General features: G+C 34.9%; 1 protein-coding gene across 2 annotated transcripts in view; it reads right to left on the bottom strand.

Moving 5' to 3' along the window:
• RTTN (rotatin) overlaps positions 1-21,642 on the bottom strand; it is a 138,194-nt gene that overhangs the window by 68,576 nt on the left and 47,976 nt on the right. For both annotated transcript variants that reach the window (XM_060121308.1, XM_060121309.1), the window contains exons 20-28: positions 21,338-21,426; positions 20,867-20,984; positions 19,185-19,281; positions 18,477-18,545; positions 14,653-14,841; positions 13,778-14,017; positions 12,399-12,543; positions 5,328-5,482; positions 3,917-4,136 (exon numbers count right to left, since the gene is read on the bottom strand). In XM_060121308.1, the coding sequence (XP_059977291.1) occupies positions 3,917-4,136; positions 5,328-5,482; positions 12,399-12,543; positions 13,778-14,017; positions 14,653-14,841; positions 18,477-18,545; positions 19,185-19,281; positions 20,867-20,984; positions 21,338-21,426 (1,322 nt within the window). The remainder of the gene's footprint in view (positions 1-3,916; positions 4,137-5,327; positions 5,483-12,398; positions 12,544-13,777; positions 14,018-14,652; positions 14,842-18,476; positions 18,546-19,184; positions 19,282-20,866; positions 20,985-21,337; positions 21,427-21,642) is intronic.

Raw genomic sequence — 21,642 nt, 5'->3', positions numbered from 1 at the left:
ATACATCTATTTTAAAAAATTCATATTATTTCTGATCATGGACACCTTGAAGCATGAGATAATTAATTTACTGACAGTTTGCTCTTTTTCAGTACTTACAAGTATTCAAGATAAAAAAATTATTTCATTAAAGTGACTACACTAAAATTCATATTAAATTTTATAGTATAGCTGAGAGTATTTAGAATTTTGAAATATTTTTTAAAAAACAAGATGTATTTTTGGAAACAAATCCTAGATAATATGATCTGAAGCATGATTTACAGCTGAATATATAAACATCACCTAAAGTATGATTTAATAATGAAAATACAAAAATTAAACACACATCATTTACATTCATTTACATCACATTTCCAGTTATTCAAACTTTATTCTAATTTTAAAATCATAGATAAGATACAACTAAATTATTCACTATCTGTCCACTATGTACAAATCACTGTCCTAGGCCAGTGGGGAGCTGGGGGTAGCGGAAATGGTCCACAGATGATTCTCACAAGCTCACAGTCTAACAGATCAAAGCATAAAGCAAAATAAAAATACAATGTATTTTAATACATTGTACATAATAGTGGCATATATAAACTGCTTGAGGTACAAAACCTGTAGAAGAGATCAGTCAGTCAAGTAATACTTACTGGGTGACTATGTGTGAATGAATAAAAAAAGGCTTACTAAACGAAGGCAAATGAACAAGTGAGATCTTCAACTTTGTGTAGAGATTGCCACCCAAAGAGAAAAGAAGCTATATAAAAGAAAGACTTTTTTTTTTTTTTTTTTGCGGTACGCGGGCCTCTCACTGTTGCGGCCTCTCCCGTTGCGGAGCACAGGCTCCGGACGCGCAGGCTCAGTGGCCATGGCTCACGGGCCCAGCCGCTCCGCGGCATGTGGGATCTTCCAGGACTGGGGCACAAACCTGTGTCCCTTGCATCAGCAGGCGGACTCTCAACCACTGTGCCACCAGGGAAGCCCAAGAAACAGACATTTTAAGCATGCTTTTTTATTTAATGAGAAGAACGACATATAACTGAAACTTCAAGAGATGTGGGGAAAATTTTAAACAGAGATAAGACTCAAAATGCTAAATTATAATGAGCCTTATGCACTTGAAAAAGGAGATTGGGAGTGAAAGGTTTCTGTTTTGAAGGATGATCTGGTGGTGGGTAGAGACCAGTGGCAAGTAGAAACGTGCAGCACAAAAAGGAATAGGAAGTTACGGACACGATTTGGTCAAAACATTCCATGTCTAGAAAGCCCATCACTTCTGATCAGTTTATTCATCTTCCAAACCTCTCTCTACACTGCTTCCTACAGGAGCCTTGCCTGAATTCCTAACAGTTAAAGATGCCAACCTCTATAACTGAACCTTTCAAGGCAAGCAATTCTGGCAGGCTTGGTCACTAAGCAAACAGTGATCCATTTATAGATCTAGACAGTTTATTACTTACATAAAAAGCATAAGCAAGAGTAGGCAAAGGTGCCAGCTCTCAGTGTCCCTTTTACAGGGTGACACTGAAACAAAGGGGCCAGATGACAGCAGTGCAATGGCAGCGCACTCTTGCTGAGGAGCTCAGGCCAAGCTGCAGCTGAGCCATCTATAGCCTGCTGCCGTACCCCAAGGGAGCGAGGCAGAAAGCCCGTGAGTGCATCAGAACCCAGGAGGTGATAAAAACAGGCCCGTGACACACTTCCTATGAGAAAGTGAAGTGAATGAGCAACGGCCTTGTAGCAGTTCCTTACAGGCTTCTCACGTTCCAAAAGGATCACAGGAAGTTCTGCCAGAGCTTAGATCAGCCGCACCTAAGCCCTGCCTACGTGGCCCATGTGCAAACACACAAAGCTGCCAGGGTACCGTGGCGAAGCTGTTCTCTTACAGAAACCTATCACTGCTCTATTCACTGCAACATTCTTAAAATATACTGGACTAAATGATGATGAAAACAAGGCATAAAGTTAAGGCCATGATTGGAAGGTGATTAGAGCTAAAAATATATTTTTGAGAAAATTTTAAAAAAAATCAGTGAAATAAAGCTCTACCTTAAAAAGGTAGGAAAAAGCCATAAATTAAACCAAAATAAGAAGGATATAAATACAGGCAGAAATTAATAAAAGAGGGAAAAAAACATTAAAGGGGGATAAACAAAGCCAAAGATTCATTCTTTGAAAAGACTAATAAAACATACAAACCACTAGGAAGGCCAATCAACAAAACTGGAGAGAAGGAAAAATCAATGTCTGGAATGAAATGGGACCTCACTACAGATCTGACAGATATTTTAAAAACAAGATGATGTGATGAACAATTTTAGGGCAATGAATTTGAAAATTCAGATAAAATTCAGTAAAACATAGCTTACTAAGATTGACACACAAAAAATAGGAAATCTGAGCAATTCTAGATCTACTTTAAAAATTTACTTCATCTATAATCTTCCCAAAAAGAAAACTCCAGTCCCAGATTGCTATACTGTCAACTTAACATTTAAGGAAGAAATAACACCAATTCAAGCCAACTATTCCAAAAAGAAAAAAGAGGAAGTTACATAAAGAAAAAGAGAAAATTATATAAGGATGGACTTATTTTGATATTAAAAAACTGACAGAAGTTTTATGAGAAAGAAGATAGATATAGTAATTCTAGAAACTTTTTTTGCCAATGAAAATAGGTAGAATAATTCTAAAAACATTAACAAACTCAATCTGTTTATATATAAAAAGAATAATACATCACAAACCAGTTGAAATTTTTCCAGAAATGTAAGGTTGTTTACCATTTTTAAATCAACCAATGTAATCCATCATCTTATGGAATACAAAAAAAAACCCCATATGATTATCTTAAAAGATACAGAAAAAGCAATACACACTTATGATTTAAAAAATTGTTAGCAAAGTAAGACTAAAAGAAAATGTCCTTAATCTGACTTTTCTTTAAGTAATTGAAAAAAGACTACCACAAATAGCTTGCTAAAAGATAAAACATTAAAGGCCTTTCCTTTGAGTTTGGAAGCAAGGACTGCTGGGTACACAATTAACATATAAAAACTGAATATATTTCCATACATCAGCAATAGTTAGAAAATAAAATTTCACAGAAGATATAATATACTCATTTTCAACACAAGTGTACAGTGGCAGTATCTAAAATTGCCCTAAACAGGAAGAAAAAGAGAAGCCAAATTGTCCTTCAGCATTGTAGTAGAGAGAATACTACACAAAAATGAAATTAAACTCCACCTACAGGAAGCAAAATGAGTTAACTCTCATAAGCATAATGTTAAAAAGAAATACAATTGCATTTAACAAAATCAAGAGAATGAGAAATTATTGTATATATGGACACATAATTAAGTGGTAAAACCATCAAGAAATGCAAAGAAGTTATTACCGTAAAAATCAAAATAACAACTACCTTCAGAGGAGGAGTAGAGACTGGAAGTCGTTATGACGAAAGCTTCTAGGGTGGTGGCTACTCTCTATCTTAGGATCAGGGTGGTGACATGTGTGTTCATTATGTGATAATCAATGAACTATGTATTTACGTTTTGTGTATTTTCTGCATGTGTTGTATTTTACAACAAAAGGGTTAATAAATGCAAAATAAGTTACCCAAATAAAGGGGCTTAATGAAGTGTAAGGCTTACTTTTCTTGAAAATGAGCTTATTCATAAAAGTAATCTTACTTATGTATTTGCTAATAAAAATCATTAACACATTTAACCATTAATGAGCCATAAACACTGAATAATAATCTACATTCAATATAATAACACATACAGTGCACCTAATATTGTGCCTGGTACACACTGAGTGGTCAGTAAATAGTAAATAGCTATCATTTGGGGGTTTGTAAATAGCTATCATTTAGGGGTTTTATTATTGCTGTTTATAGTTATTGACTATTTTTACTTACTTCGAGGAGACCTGACAAGTACTTCACACAAATTTCTAGTGGCTTTGTGAAAGGAGAGTGTGAGCTCCATCCCGGAAATGCTGTAAGGTGGGCCATCCCTCGTAAGGTCCTCTCGAGGGACGGCAGGCCGTAGAAGCGAGGAGCGTCCGTGACTCTCAGACACTGGAGCAGTTTCAGAGCCAGCTGCGTTTGGAAAACGTAAAAAAGTTCCAAGCATTTCCTGTGTATGTAAAGTAGGAAAAAAAATCAACCACGGAGCAAACGTAACTGGCTTAATGGGCTTTCTTGGTGGTGGTGGAGGGTTACTAGCAACTTACTGTATCAAAAAAGTATGAACTGGTGGAAATGGCAGGAAATGGCAGAAAATACTCCCTCTTAAAACAAGACTTTTTAAGAAAAACATAGTTAATATACCATCCAGAGTATATGATGTAAAATATAAGTAACAATTACATTGAAAAATGCATAAATGGGTATTATTATTGCCAAACAATAATGAAATTAGAAGTTAACATAGAGTTACCACATGAACCAGCAATTCCAGTCCTAGGTATATACTCAAGAACTGAAAACATATGTCCACACAGAAATTTGCATATGAATGTTCATAACATCACTCTTCACAACAGTGAAAGGTAGAAACAACTCATATGTCCCCCAACGGATGAATGGATAAGCAAAATGTGGCATATCCATACATGGACTATTATTTAGTCACTGTCATCTGCTACAACATGCATGGACCTTGAAAACATGATGTTAAATGAAAACAGCCAGACACAAAAGGTCACATACTGTTTCACTCCATTTATATGAAATGTCCAGAATACACAAATTCATAGAGAAAGAAAGAAGATTAATGGTTACCAGGAGCTTGGGTAAAGGGCAAATGGGGAGAGACTGCTTAATGGGTACAAAGTTTCTTTTGGGGGTAATGGAAATGTTCTGGAATTAAACAGTGATAGTTGTACAACACTGTATATATACCAAAACCCACTCAACTGTACATTTTAAAATGGTTAAAATTGTGAATTTAAAATTTTTAAGTCAGAGTTACAGATATACATTTGAAAATCATCCATGCAAAAATAGTTGTACAGTCATAGAAATGGGTATGACTGCTCAGGCAGATGTGTAGAAAATTAAGAGAGAACCAAGAACTAAACCTAGAGACAACAAAATACTGTGTGTGTGTGTGTGTGTGTGTGTGTGTGTGTGTGTGTGTGTGTGTAATTACAATCAGGCTATATCAGAAATTGATCTGAACTAAAAAACAAACCACCACAACTGATTTTTACTGAAGTCTTTTCTCCTCTTAATTTGAAACTAATGAAAAGTAAGACCCTTTAGAAATCAAAAGAAAACTAGGTTCTGTGTGAAGTTCCCAGACCTCCAATAATACAAATGGTACCTGTCGGTAAGTGCCACGGAACCGAGCAGCAGGGTGTTGAAGAGAGCGACCAGTTCTTTCTGGAGCTGCTGCCGGACGGCGGTGCGGATGTCATCTGCTTCCTCTCGCGCCTGGGACTCTGTCAGAAGCAGCAGCTCCAATAGTGGGTTTGGACTCTAAAAAATGGAATTTGTAAAACATATATTTACCCTCTAATGGAGCTGTATGCTGTTTCCCATAAAGGTTTTTTTTGCTAATCATGTTCTGGAGTAACTAAGTTATAGCGACTAAATCGTAGGTTCCTACGGCATTAGTAGAGATGTTCTCAACTCAAAAGGTGCTTCATATGTTATCTCAAGAAAAGGAAAGCATATCCATTACAGAAAACTGAGGAAAATAGAGAGAAACACAATGAGAAAAACGAAAACCACCCATAATCACACCTCACAGAGGTAGCTGTTATTAGTATGTTGGTACATACTATTCTTTTTATGTGAGTGCAAACAGAATTATAATTCAATATTTTTAACAAAGCTGAGATCAAGTGAAAAAATCCACTACTGTGACCATTTTTTTAAACAATGTTATTACCAATATTTCTTCAAAAACATTATTTTAGTATCTGATTGTTATTCAGCCATAAGGGTTTACCACGACTACTGGATAATCAGTGATTTCTAAGTTCACTGAGCTGCAGCAGCATGCTCAACTCTGATTATACCCTATGTACGAATTCTAAGCAATGAAATCACTAAATCAAAACATTATAATAGTTCTAATGCTTTCAATGTATACTGCCAAATTGTCCCTGCAAAAAATGTACCAGTACATATGATTAAGGCCCACAGCACCCAAGCCAACGTTGAGTATTATTACTGTTGTAATCTTTGCCAATTTGACAGGCTGATAAACAAAGGAAACTAGTACTACTTAAATTTCAACCTGTTTTCCAACTTAAAAAAAAATAGCTAAAGGATGTATTAGATGATCTCTAGTAATATTGAGAGAGCAGAAAATGTTACATTAACCAACAGCATTAAAAATAGATGGAATATTTATCTATCATCTATAATGTCATAGGCACTGTGCTAAAAAAAAAGAGAGAGAGAAAGAAAATAAGATTTTATTTAAATTTTGAGTTAAACTAGAAGATCTGCATTTTCTTATTTAATAGATGGGCAAACAGAGGTTCATGAAGAGGGTAGGTAACTTAACCAAAGTCATATGAATGAGCAGAGCAAGAATTCAACCTCAGGACCATCTTACATCAGAGATAGTTAACATTCCACCCCCGGCATTATGTCACATCAATACTGCATATTACAACGTTCAAAAAGAGATAAAATCAAAATGTAATTACTGTTGTCATGGCATCCTTCACCTAAAGAATTCAATTCAAAAATAACTACATTCTTTTTAAGAAAAAGAAATGTTTTAAATGGGAAGAAAATTCCAAGTTGTTTACATTATGTAGTATGTACAGTATACTTCAACCAGGTACGAAGAATTAAAAATAATCTAATTGAGAGCTTTTGGAAAATACTGAGGAGAGATGCTTTACCTTTAACTTACTTTACTATGTTTCACACCTAAGCGGCATTTTTTTTCAGCTTTTCCTTTCATCTTGAACAAGAAGTGTCTCACTTGGTTCAAGTAAAATTACATAAAACATAACTACAATTTCTAAGTTTCATACATGAAAAAAATAACTAGACACACATTTAATAAAATCATAAAAATAAATATATATTCTATAGTATTCTTAGCCCCAAATAACCAAAGGCTTACACCCACACTCCCTCTACATCCCATAAATACTGACTAAACGAGCGAGCTGTTTTTAATGCAAACCCCATCTTGGTAAAATGTAATTTTACCATCAGCAATTATTAATTCTGATATACATATAAAAATTAAGTAGAAGCTACTGATTAACATATTAATATATTGAAGCAGTATGTAAATACCTAAAACTAAGACCCTTCCAAAGAATCTCATCCTATTAATAACTTATTTTTGCAGGTAAATTGCTGAGACTTTTTCCCTTTATAACATATCTTGGATTGACATGTTAACGCTAAGATTCAATGAACCTCAGCAACACCACTTCTAAAATATGGGATTTATTACTATTCCTCAAGTACAAGAGGAAATAGATGTCTCTGTTGATGCTTATTGATCTCAAGTACTTAATCATATCTGAAGGTTTTGTCTTTAGATATTAGTATTCAATCCTAATTTTAAACCAACTATGTGGGCCATTATTTCATCAGTGCTGACCTCCAAAAGGCAACAGTTTCTGCAAGGATGGTTCATTATCTTTACCTGCAGAGTTACCACTAATCATATCCAATTTTCCATCCATCAGCAACCTACAATAGTAGGATGGACAACGCCCTCTGTGAACTCTGAGTGCACATGAGCCAGTGGAAGTCTGACAACAGACAGACACGTGCTAGTCCTGAATGGTCCCCCCCGAAAAAGTATGGCCCCACTTCGATAAACTTCTATCAAAAACTCATTCTGAAAAGAAATGCATTCAAATTCAGCACTTCTCAGTTATTTTATATACTAACAAAATATCAATACATTAAAATATAAATTAGTAGTACAAAAAATTCCTTAAGTACATAAAATGCTTGTAATAAATTAAAGTTTTGATAAAACATGTAGACAAAACTTTCACAAGAGAAAGTTTCTGTATCTTCCCTCAGTAAGTTAGCTGATTTTTCTTTATATATCTTTTAGGCATTCTTCTGCTTGATCAGGTATTCATTTCAGTCTAATTTTCTTTTTGCCACCGTCACTTTTGCACATCTTCATATGTTATGCCCATACATTCAAAACAATTCCTTTGGAAATGCTATTTTACTGACCTTCTTAAGCCATTTCTCATTTATTTTACCCATTTCAGGTGATAAACTTAGTAAAAGTCACTTTTTGACTTTCTATTTTCATGCTTCTTTTATTTTGAACATTGGTTGTTACATACGCTTAATAATTTAATCCTCGTAGCATGATATTTAGAGAGTAAACTCTCCTGATAGTGGATGCTTAAGTCCACTTTACTCACCCTTAAAAGTATTACTATTTTTTATAACACTAGTGATGATAATATATGAGACAAGGTAAAAGCGCTCCAAAGAGCGCTTTTGATACCATACAAAGTCAAACAAACTAATTATACCAAAAATCCTTTCCTAAAACTGCATTAAAATTACAGTACAATCATCTAGAGTCCTGTAGAAATTTCATTTTAATTTCAAAACTATGAATAAATTATGCAATATGTATCAGCATTCATGACATACTACAAAATTCATAATCGTTTAAATGTAAAGTTTTAACTATCTAGTTATAGTTACACAGTTTAGGTACGTATATTTTAATTTTTCTATTGTTATATACTATTTACAGTCATATGCAAACATTCAACTATTGCACAGATTTTCAAGAAAAGATTCTAAAACTAAAGCCCATCACATATCTGCTATTTTCACAAACCAAAGCAACCACAGCTCCCAGTGTACAAGAACTCTAGCCGAAGAAGGAGACTGTTTTAGGGGTTATTCTTTTTTTTAAATGAGTAAAAAGATCATGAAGTTATAAAAAATTTATAGATCAAAAATCAATTTATCAAAAAACTCATTCAGAGGAAAAGCTTCATGGACATTATTTTAATAATATTTTAATGTCTAATCTATAAAATATTTAAGCAGGCCTAAAAGCTGAAAGAACTATGACAATAGGTTTTCCTGTTCACTTTATTAAAAATATCCAGAAAAAAACTGCCTCTGAATGCTTCCTTAATTTTTTTAATAATTGAAAGATAAGAGAAAATAGAAGTAAATACAGTACTTTGAAATCATCCTTGGGAAAGTAACAGAAGAGCAAAACTTTACTGAACAATAAATCTATGTACCCTGGAAGTGCAATCATCTTAATAAGGACTCAAAAATTATAATTTAAGGAAATTAGTATGTTGTCTCTCATTTGTGTTATAAATAATTTTCTCAGTTTATCATGTCTTTTTAACTATGCTTAAGGTATTTCTTGCCATACATACAGAAACCAATAAAATTCACATATAAATGCCCTCTTACTGGACAAATGTTCTGTCATGTTTCACGAAATGAAAATAGAAGTGAAACAGCCAGAGAGGGCTTCCTTGGTGGCGCAGTGGTTGAGAGTCCGCCTGCCGATGCAGAGGACACGGGTTCGTGCCCCGGTCCGGGAAGATCCCACATGCCGCAGAGCGGCTAGGCCCGTGAGCCATGGCCGCTGAGCCTGCGTGTCCGGAGCCTGTGCTCCGCAATGGGAGAGGCCACAACAGTGAGAGGCCCACATACCACAAAAAAAAAAAAAAAAAAAATAGCCAGAGAAAAATATAAAGAATAAATTTTATTACGGAAAAATTTGCTATGATAATTTAAAAATGTAGTTCTTCAGAAAAATACAGGCATATCAAAGGAACATAATACAACGTTCAAACAGAGTCATGCATATATAGGAAACCAGTTTAGGGTTTTAAAAAATGGTGCCAATTCAAATCATGGGTAGACATGACATGAGAAAATTGCTAACCATTAAAAAAAATAATCTACATCATAAGAAATTCCAGATGAATAAAGATGTAAACAAAAATAAAACCTTAAGTATCATAAAAGAAAACATGAGAGTGTTTTCTCAAAACTCTGGAAAACAGATCTTTCCAAGAAGACACATAATTTAGAAACTATAAAAAAAACCTATGACTACACAAAAATAACATGGCAGTGAACGAAACAAACAACATAACCTGTCCTCCCACTGCCCACATTCTAGTGGGGTGGGGTGGGGTAGAAAGAAAATGAACAAAGATATTCTGCAAGTGGGAGCGATAAGTACAATGAAGAAACATAAAATAGGATTAAGAAGGCACAGAGTCAGGCACGGAGAAATGCTACATTATGATGATAAGGATGACTAACATCTGAACAGAGCACTGACTCAAGTGCAGTAGTCAGCTGTATAGATATCTAGGGGAAGAACATTCCAGCCAGAGAGAAAAAGAAATGCAAAGGGAGCTATGAGTGCGGTGTTTGAAAAACAACCAGAGGCCAATGTGGCTGGAAAAGAAGGAGTGGAGTACAGTGGTAGGAGGGAAGATCAGAAAGATACTCAGAATCAAGCTCAATAGAGCCTTGTGGCCTATGGAGCTGAATCTGAATGAGAGGAAGCTGGTGGAGGATTTTGAGAACAGGGACATGATGTGACTTAAGTTTAAGATCCCTGTGGCAGCTGTCTTGAGAACCACAGGCAGCATGGGTGGAGGCTGGAAGACCTAACAATAACCTGGGAGAAGGGCGGTGATGGCTCGGCCTAGAGTGATAACGGTCGAGGTGGTGAGAAGTCAGGTTTTTCACACACACACACACACACACACACACACACACACACACACACACACACACACACCCTGTAGCACTACACCTAAATGTGGAAATTATGATTGATCATGGAACACAATTTAAGTACTATAAAAGATGAAAAGTAGAAACAACATAACTAACAAAAGCTAGGGGATGAAAGGGGTAGATAAAATAGGAAAATAAGTCCAAAATACAGTAAGGTCAGAAGACTAATGACAAAAAAAAAACATTTGCAACTCATATCACAGACAAAGGGCTAATCTCTCTAATTTATGAAGGGTTCCTCTGTTACCAAAAACGAAAGAGAGAGAGAGAGAGAGAGAGAGAGAGAGAGAGAGAGAGAGAGCGCGAGAACGCGAGCGTGTTTGAGCACACACGTGCGAGAGAAAACTAAAAACCCAATTGTGGGGCAAAACTAGCAAGGGCATCAAGGGACAATTCACGGAAAACAAAAAAACCCCAATCATGAAAATCATCGTCTCATTCAAAATAAGAGTTACCTATTTAAAAAAAAAAAAAACCTCAATACCTATTTAAAAAAAAAAAAAACTCAATACAAACACATATACACATGTATCTCTGCAACTGGTAACTGACTCAGCAATTACAGTTTTAGGAATTTATAGTTTCCATTTGTTGTATTTTAATATGTTACAAAATTAAGGTTATGTGCGTTTCTTGTAATTAACTACATAGCTTCCTTAAAGTGATATGTTTACTAGTGAGTTAATAAATGTTTATTGAGAGCTCACTATGTGCAAGGCGCTATGGTAGACGCTGGGTATGCAACGGTGAACAAAACGGTCCCTATTTTCACCAATCCACAATAAGGTAGAAAATAATAAACATCTAAACAAGCTTTATACACATATAAACATTCATATACATATTTTTAAAATCTCTAAATACTTTTAAAAGTATTCTCAATTAGAATTTCTAACTTACATTATATTAGCTCCTTGCATTTTTATAGAAAATCACATCTTTAAATGAGCTTTGCAAATGTATTAACATATAATGAAATATATTTGTTTTATAAGGTCTATTATCTTCTTTTTCAGTTTAGGCCCTTTTTTCTAATTTTAATGTGTTTTTTTCATGATTGTTTGTGCGAAGGTTTATCTTTACCAGATTAAGTAAATCCATATAGTATTTGCAAAAAAAAAAAAAAATACAGGCCAACAATAAAAAAACAAGCTAGCTTCCTGGGTTCTTGGCAAGTTTCTCAGAACACAGTCAGCTACAAAAAGTAGAGAGTAGTGGGGGGCAAACACGGGTAAACACTACAGTAAACTTACATGAAGCCTGAGTACAGTCTGACTGAGTCCTTCCAACCTCACCTCACTACCCCTCACTGCCCCTCCACATCCCTACTTGAACTCCCCCACTCCAAGATTCTCACTTAATACAGCTGCTGCTGAAAGCTCACATATAGAACAGGTTTCGTTAAATGCCAAGACTGAAGGTTCCATTTAGGCTACGGACTTTTAACTTAAACCTAGTAACAATCACGTCAGGAAGGCATATTGCTAAAAGCCATCTATTACAACATAAGGACTACTTGGCTAAACACGGGCTATGTAAAAATTATACTTTTCCATATTTTCATATACAGTATTAATGATTTTTACAAATATATCATTTGTCAAACCTAAAATTCAAATTCCTTAACAACACTTACATGTCTAAGAAGTAATTCGAGAAGCCAGTTTAGAAGTTCTACGGATACATTTTTTCTTTGTTCCTTCAATAACTTATTTAGAAAATGTATGACATCTATTAGCAGTTTCTCATCTTCGGTGCAAGCAGGAAGTACTTGTAAAAATCTACAATAAAGAAGACAGTAATCATGGTTTCTAGTTCTTTAAATTAAGTGGCATGCGGATAAGTATTTAACAACCTGCTGAGAAGTGGGGTGCTGATTTGCTGTGTTTGCCAATTTCCATAGTGTAAATACCCCGCCATGGCTGACTGCAATCCTCCAATCTAACACATAGCTGTGGAGACAGGCACAGCAGCACACCATTATACAGCATTTCCACAGCACAGACAGAATCCATATAAACAACATCGAGAGCACAGATAACAGGAAAATGTAAAATACTTAGGAAGCCATGACTCTGCATAACCATTACCTTTATTTTTAATATAATTTATTTAATTGTAAGTTTACAAAGTTCAATTTTAAGAGTGGTTGTGTTTAACAACTAACTTGCAAAACTCCAGATAATTTAACCATCACCTCTCTTTCAAGGCAGTCCTAGCTGGCGACAGCACGCCACTGAAAAAGGTGAACTAGATATCCGAATTGTGAGAGCTGCACTAAATAAGAGCCCACATTTTAGAAACTCAAATAACCTTGCATTTTGAAAATGGCACACTTTCCATTTAATAGAGTTATACATTTTATACTAAAGTCACATGAAGACTAAAATGTAAAACTGCTGGCAACGGCTGCTCATCAGTCTTGTTTCAAATGCAGCCATCTGCTACCAGTTAAACATGTTAAATTTACAAGCCAGGGCCTTCCCAAAAACTACTAAAGGACCTCCACATGGCTATCAACTCCATGAAATTCAGAGGAAAAAGAAAAATGAGATAATGTACTTAAGAACAGACCGAAAGCAAAACAAAACAGCCAGAGTTACCAAGCCTTTAATCAGTTCCCTGATGTCTCAGCTCATTTATTGATATAATATGGACAGGAATAAACATTCAGTTTGTTTACCCATGTCTTACCCTAATCATTTACTTCTGTGAGATAAAAAATAAGATTTGCTATGTTAGGATATAAAAATCTAATAATTATAATATTTGTAAAAATTATAACAATTTAGTAATAATTCCAAAATGCAGTAATTATGTTAAAAATTTTCTCTTTTGCTATTATTTGACCTGTATTACAGATAATAAAAATCCTTAAATTTTTCTTTCTAAAAAGCATTTCTCTCATGATACCAACAATAAGAACACATGCTCCTAACTTCAAACATGTGGAGATGAACCCAAATACAATTCCATCCAGGCCTCTGAAACCAGCAGGCTTGAGCTGATACTGACCTGTTTAGTGTGGTGTGCCAAGACAAGGACTTCAAGGTAATCCCACATGGGCCAGTGCCACCCTTGAAAGACAATCTGTCATTCAGAAGATAAAAACTCATCCTCGTGAGAGCAGCCCTCACTTCCCTGTGGGCTGCAGCCTGAACAATGGAGCGGAGACAGTCCTTCAGTCCACTTGCTGTGTGTGTCATCTTCAGAGTAAGGGTGTCCTCAGTGGATAACTTCAATGTATCTAAAAATCTAAACAAAAAGAAAAAAAGAAAGAGCAATATAAAGCTATTAAATAAAAGCTCACAATTATTTTTATTATAAACTGTCTCCCCCAAATTCTGTTTTGTTTCCTTTTAAGGGTGATTCACAGCCAAAAGAAAATCTGATGTGTATCTGTCAATATTAGGGTTTCATACTAGCATGAGGATGTTTATATTGACATTTTCCTGCTTACAGAAATATAATTTGCTTTCAAATGAGAAAGTACTGACAGATTAGAATACTGAGGTATTTAAAAGTCATCATCATCGTCATCACCCCAGTGACGATAACGAAATTCACATATGTATTTACTAAGCTTCTACCCTAACCCAGAGCACTTTTCCTAGTGAATTACATCTGTTAACTAACCAAACTTTATATAATCTCCAAAACAGCATAGAGCACAATGCTTTTTAATTTAAATTTCTTTGTGTGATAGTTTTTAAACAGTAATGAACGACATGTAATCTTTAAAACAAAGTAAAAATTATAATCTTCAGTGAGAAAGCAGGGTCAGACGATAAAACGTAAGAAAGCTACTTGACCTAAAGGAAAAATAAGCCTAGCTAATTAATTATAATTAGGCAGATGTGAATGCTTTTCTACTACATGTAACAGCTTACTCTTGGATTTTAGTTTCAGAGTTCATTTGCTTCAACAGATTATCACTCCCATGATACCATGATAGGTTCCAAGCTATTCTCAGCATATCTGAGACCGGCTTCAAGGCCAAACAATCAGCAGATAACGGCAAAACTATGGAGTAAGGACTCACAGCATGGTGGCCAAGTACATGTACTGGTAGATGATACCTAAAGAAAATGTACAAAAATAATTACATACTTTTAAATTCTTAAGTGCTACTCAAAAGAACGAGCCACAAATGAGGGCTAGTTCTACGCCTCCCATTCTACAGCAATACAAAGATCTCTCATGTGGTCCCAGTTTTGAACAGTTACCAAGCTTTATTCTTTTGCCATCCTCTAAACTTTCAAAAACACCTGATTAAACTTCTTTCCTGAGGACTTACCATACTCTGTGTTGTATTAGGGTTGTTTGCAGAGATGACTGACGCCCCTTGAAGTCGAGGCCCATGGCTACAGTGAACCACACACACAAGGTGTTCAGCTGAAACACAAATGTCTACTTTATGCTACACACTGTACGTTGTCTACCTTTCATTCACAGTTACATGGCATGGCACCATGAAATCCATTTTACAGATGATCAAAATGAGTCTTAAAGACGCTAAATGAATTGCTTATGTTCACAGGGGTCACTAAGTGACAGAATCACAACTTACTATTTTCACTTGAGAACACAGCTGCACCATCAATAAACTCAGTCACTGTGTGTCACCAAGAGAACCCAGAAATATTTTTAGATCTAAGAAAAGATTCAATGGCAGTAGCTCTTAAACTAGTTAATGTTAATTTAATAGTGTTTAGCAGGACGGCAATGCCTAGCATCTCAAATGTTAAAGAATGATTTTGCTTATAAAACATATCCCAAACCCCTAATTCATGTATTTGTAACTAATATTAGAGAAACACAATTGGGTAGGATTTTTAAGGGGAAATTTAGTGTGCTTTTTCATTTCATGCATCTCAAAAAAAAGAGGCTAAGGTAGAGTTCTGTATATAAATGAAGCTGAATAATTTTTTAAAAGATAATAAATTTTAAAAATTGGAATTTTCCTTAGAAGTAACCAGGGCTCCTTAGATGGCTAATGCTAGGTCTGAAATAGGGAAATCAAAGGTGAACCGTGGACATCTCTTCATGCCAGAAAGCAAGAATGTACTAAAAGGCTTGTGAAGCCATGTCAAAAGGACACAAGAGCCTCCTTGAAAGGACTTGCACTAACTGAAAAGAGTTAAGGCTGTGAATCAATGGTCAAGCTTTTAATAAGTTATAAAATGTACTGCAAATTACACCTGAAGAACACAGAAGGAAGAAAATAATAAAAAGCAAAGGGTATTACATCAGGATCAGTTTGAGAAACCACTACACATCCACCATGTGGACAATTTTTAAAATGACATTATTATGTGTAAAGAAATTACTGTTGACATTTCTTCTGTATGGATAACCTTGATCTTGAGGTAACTCTCTGACCCTTTTCCCCAGGACAACCAAATAGATATGGAATGTCAACAATTTTACTAAACCACTTTGCTTATGGTGACAATCACTCCCTGCATCTGGACTGGGAGGTGTGGAAACAACCCACACCTGTGTGTAAATGTACAGTGGGAAGCCACAGCTCTGAATATCCCTGAGTGCTGTGGTTCTCCTACATGATGTGCCTTGTGGGGACCTGGACATTATGCCCACGGCATGCTTCCTAGAGATCACATTTTCTATTGGGACGTGGGCCTCCTATGCCAGGACAGCCCCCAGCACCCACACAGGTAATCACATTTCAAGCATGACCTACTGTTGTGTGCGTTTTATTATTTAGCCAAACCTAAAGACCATAAAGAATGTGATGTCTACAACTAAAGAATTTCATTCCTAAGGATATATCCAAGAAGAACTATTGGACACATATCCCAGGAGATACATACAATAATGTTTACAGGGATGTATACAGGAGCAAAAACCCAGAATCAACCCAAATACCCCATGACAGGAGAATGAATAATCTGTGGTATCGTCTAACAAGAGTATTATACAGTAGTGAAAATGATTATACTACATGTAATATCTAGCAAGCTATAAAATGTTATTTTTAAATTAATCATAGTTTTATTAAGATGTAACTTTCTTACCCTTAAAATACACAGATTTTAAGAGTACAGCCTGATGAATTTTTATATATGTGTTCATTTGTGTAACCACCACCCAGAGTAAAACACAGAACATTTCCATCCCCTCAGAAAGTTTCTTTGTTCCCTTTTCTTGTCAATTACTCTCCTAGCCCTCCTCCAAGAGGTAACTATTATTGTTACCTATTCTGATTTCTCTCACTAGAGATCAACTTTGTTGGTGAACTTTAAATAAATGGAATATACAGTATATACTCTTTTGTGGCTGTTTTCACATTATGTCTATGATTATGTCATAAACCCTATGTCTATGAGACTCATGTCGTTGTGTAAAAAGTAGTTTTTAAATGTTGTATAGTGTTTCACTGTGTGAGTATAGCATAGTTCATTTATCAATTCTCCTTGCTGTTGGACATTTGGGATGTTTCACGCTTTTGGTTACTATACATAAAGCTGTTATGAACATTCATTCACCTATATATGTATATAAAAGGATAGTGGGTGATGTCAATACCAAGAGCTGGAGAGGGTGTGCAGCATCTGGGACCACTACACTGCTGCAGGAATGTCAACCAGTACACCACTCTGGAATACTGCTTGGTAGCATCTACTAACGCTAAACATATTAATATCCTCTGATCCATACGTGTTCAAGAATATGCTTAGCGGTCATTATTCATCATAGCCCCAAACAGAAAACAAACCAGATGTCCATCAGTGATAGAATGGTAACTACATGGCTGTATATTCTTACACAGAATACTACACAAAAATGAAAATAAATCAAATACTGCTAAGGCAACATAATCTGTACCCTGTACCCAAGTTGAGCAAAAGAAGGCAAATGCAAGAATATAAAGTTCAAGAACAATGTATAATAACAGGAACGAAAACTGAATTATCTTTGTGGGCGCTGGAAGGTAATAAGGAAGGAGAAAAGTGGTTTCTGGCATGCTAGTGATATTTTGTACCTTAATCTACATGTTAGTTACATGGGTGTATTTATCTGGAAAAATTCAGGATTTGTAAACTTTATGTATCTTATACTTCAATGAAAACAATTTACTTTTTAAAAAGTCTAGAGAGACATGAAAACCAAATGCAATTCATAACCTTGACTGGATCCTGAATTTTAAAAAAAATCTATAGAAGAGATTTGGGATGTAACTGGAGAAACTGGATCATGTTACAGAATTATTTTTAATTTTCTTAGATGTGACCTTTCATGGTACAGTGGTTATGTAGGATAATGCCCTTAATTTAAGGAGGTACATGCTGGAATAACTGGGAAGGAAGTAAAATTATGTCTGAAACTTATATTTAAATGGGTTGGGGAAAAAGATTACGTAAAAATAAATAAATGTATTGAGAGAGAGAGAGAAAGACAGAAAAGCAGACCCATGTGTTAACAGTTGCTGAATCTAGGCTGAAGGGTATGCAAGTGTTCACTACATAGTTCTTTCAAGTTTTGTGTAGACTTGAACAATATCAAAAAAAAACTTGGTGACAGGGATGTACACTTACTGAACTTTCAGAAGCACCACCATGAAGGAAAGATTAAAGCATTACAAGTCATGTGATGAAACGCTAGATGAAAACTTTAACAAATCATAGATTTTGATTTCCCTTTCTGTAACAGTATTTTAACTTTGAGAAAATCAAAGAAATAAATTCTTTACCTTCTAGAAACTGAAACAGGCAAACTGAAGACTGATGGTGAAGAAGGTTTATTGGAAAGATCATCAGACCTATTTCACAAAAGAAACACAAAAGGAAAGAAACAACTGAGCAGACCATCGTTTTGTCTAAGAAACACAACTTGCTTCGCTTCCTTGACTAAAACTCAAATCAAGAGCTGCATTTGGTTCTATCATTTAGTATAGTTATAACATGGTACCACTACCCAGATTTGCTTTTGAAGAGCAAATTATGCTTTTCTTTAAGAAGTCCATATAATAAATGACCCACACAATGCAGACGCTGTACTGGCAGGTGGCCTATGTGTCTCTCTCCCACTGATCCTGCTCAGGGTCAAAGTTAATCAGATATTACATCCTAAACATCTTCTCCAAGGTTTTTTTAAATTAAATATTAAGGAAAAAACACACAAAATTGAGAGTATATATCAAAAAACGTATTAATGACAAAACTTACTATAGTAATTATCAAATTTTGTACTTAGTAATGTTCAACAATAAAAGTTCAGGGTGACTTTTTGAGCCAATGTGCATAATACTGCTACTCAAACCAAAAATCATACCATGTATATCTACTACAGAAAGCATAAGCTTCCTAAGTCAGAAAATTCCATGCACTGCTATAAGACTGCATCAGAAACTCAGACAGACAATTCAGAGTAAAAACCTTTTAAAAGTCTTATAGCTCACCACATATCCATTCTTGATACTTCATCAAATAACAGAAGACAAAATAATGCTCCAACTTCAGTCACGACGGTACAATCTTCATGAAATATCAAGGAAACTGTAAATAAAAAGAAGCATAACTTTATAAAATATTTTTACCTCTAGAAAGAATGAACTTCAAATTTAAAATATCTTAACTTGAAAAGAAGAGATTCCATTCTCAGAGAAATGCGATGCTAACCCAGATAAACTGACATCGTTAAAACAGTGGCTCTCAACTTTCAAATCTATGCAAATCTCTGCAGGGCTTGTTAAAACAGAGTTTCTGATCTGGTAGGTTTGGAGCATACAGACACTACTGGCCTAGCACACAGTATGCACTCAATAAATGTTTGCTGAGGAATTAATTTTCCTTGTTGAGTACCTAGTTAAAAAACTAATTTTGCCCTAAATTCATTAATGAGAGATATTAAAATTCATTTTCAGGCTCACTTAAGTAATTCTTGGAAACATCAATGAGATCAAAAAAGTATTAAAAGGGTACAGATTATGTTGCCTTAGAAAATGCCTTTGAATCTAGTAGGTGCTCATAATTAATTGATTGCTTGAATAATTTAAATCAAAATTATAAATGAAAAGGTAAACTAGGAACTAAATTCTACTGAGTGAGGTTAACAGGAAGACAATTATTAACAAGACAAAAGAAAACTAGAGATCCATAACTGCTACTCTTCCACATCAATCTATAAAAAAACTTATAAAATTTTACTCACTATTCAAAATTTATGAAGCCGAACACATTGACTCTCTTTAGAACTTTACCTGGTTTGAACCTTTATCAATGTTACTTAAACTGTGTCCTATTCACTTGGCAAGCAGAAGCCATCAGAAGAGAAGAAAATGCTAAAATAAAATGACTCATAATATTTTGAACATAAATATCATTAATCTCTTACATGCCTGATAACTGACAAGGTTAGGCATATTGAGACATTTGATCAAGGTGTCTCTTGTAGAATATTTAAAAGCAATGGCCTACATTTCTAGGAAAGAAAATAGCACAGAATGTTACCAAGCTCTCTATTGAGAACAGTCAGAAAAGAAGAGAAAAAAATAACATGGAATTTTTCCACCTAAATACATTACTCAATTACAACCAAACTGAAAAAGGTTAAAAAAAAAATCACACTTTAGAAAATGTAATAAGTTAATGCTCAGAGTCATTCAGGATGGTCTAGTTCCCACTCCCCACAAGTTGAGTCTATACACTCTGAATGCCAGTTTAAGGACATAGTCAGTTATAACAGCAAAGCGTCAGATCTAAAGGCACAAACAAAACAAGAATGAGGAAACAGACACTGGAAACAAACAGGCAACAGAGACAGCAGCTGCAGCGCGCTCTCTCTCTCTACAGGTAACAACTGACCATCTGAGCACCAAACGACAATTACATCAAGGTGCAGAGAGCGATCAGAGGCTTCAGCCCTTCTCAGCCCTAAGGTCTACTCTGTAACAGGATTTTAAGAAAATTCCCACAAAAGTGTTAAACGTTTTCCACTGCGATGGGTTTTTTCAGTGGCATATTCACTAATAAACTTTGTTATTGTGTTAGTAAAGCGGAAAGAAAATGTTACCTACAGTTAAAGAATAAACAGTTAAAGCTGAAGATTGCTCTTATTACTGTCAGAATGTATTTTATTTACCTCTGAACAGCAGGGTCAAGAGAGAAGGTTGTTGGGAGAGGGAAACACGTAGGACTGGGTCAGCACAGAGAACCTTCCTCAGGAGCGTGAGGCTTGGCTGTACTAGACACTCTATTACCTGGTCAGCAGGGGAAAACACAGTTATTTATTTTTATCAATTCTAAGGTGAGATAAAATATACTATAACATCGTCTTATTCTAAATGTCATGCTTTTTCATCAAAATTGTGTGAAACTAAAATGCAAATATTAAGATTTTCCACTGAAAGTACGTTTTGTATATACTTCTGCTTATACATCTAATAGAAATGTTAAGGTTTTCCTTTAGAGATCTCACTTTTAGAAATTAAAAAAAAATGAACAAGGTAGTGGATGTTACTCAAGACTGAAACTCCAAGTACTTATCCAAATCCAGTTGAATTCATTTCAAATTTAATTGATAAAAAAACCAATCTGTAAAAATATGTCTTACCTCTCCATCCTGACTCACACATTTATTTAAATACTCAATTATCTTGTCAGTTAAGCATAATTTTTTCACCACAGCATGCATTTTAATATCTGTAGACCAAAAAAAAAGTTACTAAAAGTTAAAGAACATTTTCTATAGTTTTAAAAATAGAACAGACAGCCACACAACTTTTAAAAATAATTACACCTAGTGTGGAAAATTAGAGGATGACACTTTAAACTTTTTACTTTATACACATCTGAACAATTTGAAAACTTTTAAGTAACAAGCACATCTTACTTCTGTAATATAAAAAAAAAGCTATT

The sequence above is a fragment of the Lagenorhynchus albirostris genome, chromosome 14, assembly GCF_949774975.1.
Source record: "Lagenorhynchus albirostris chromosome 14, mLagAlb1.1, whole genome shotgun sequence".
NCBI classification, from domain to species: domain Eukaryota; kingdom Metazoa; phylum Chordata; class Mammalia; order Artiodactyla; family Delphinidae; genus Lagenorhynchus; species Lagenorhynchus albirostris.
The sequence above is the reverse complement of the archived record's forward strand: the minus strand, read 5'-3'. Positions and strand labels throughout refer to the sequence as shown.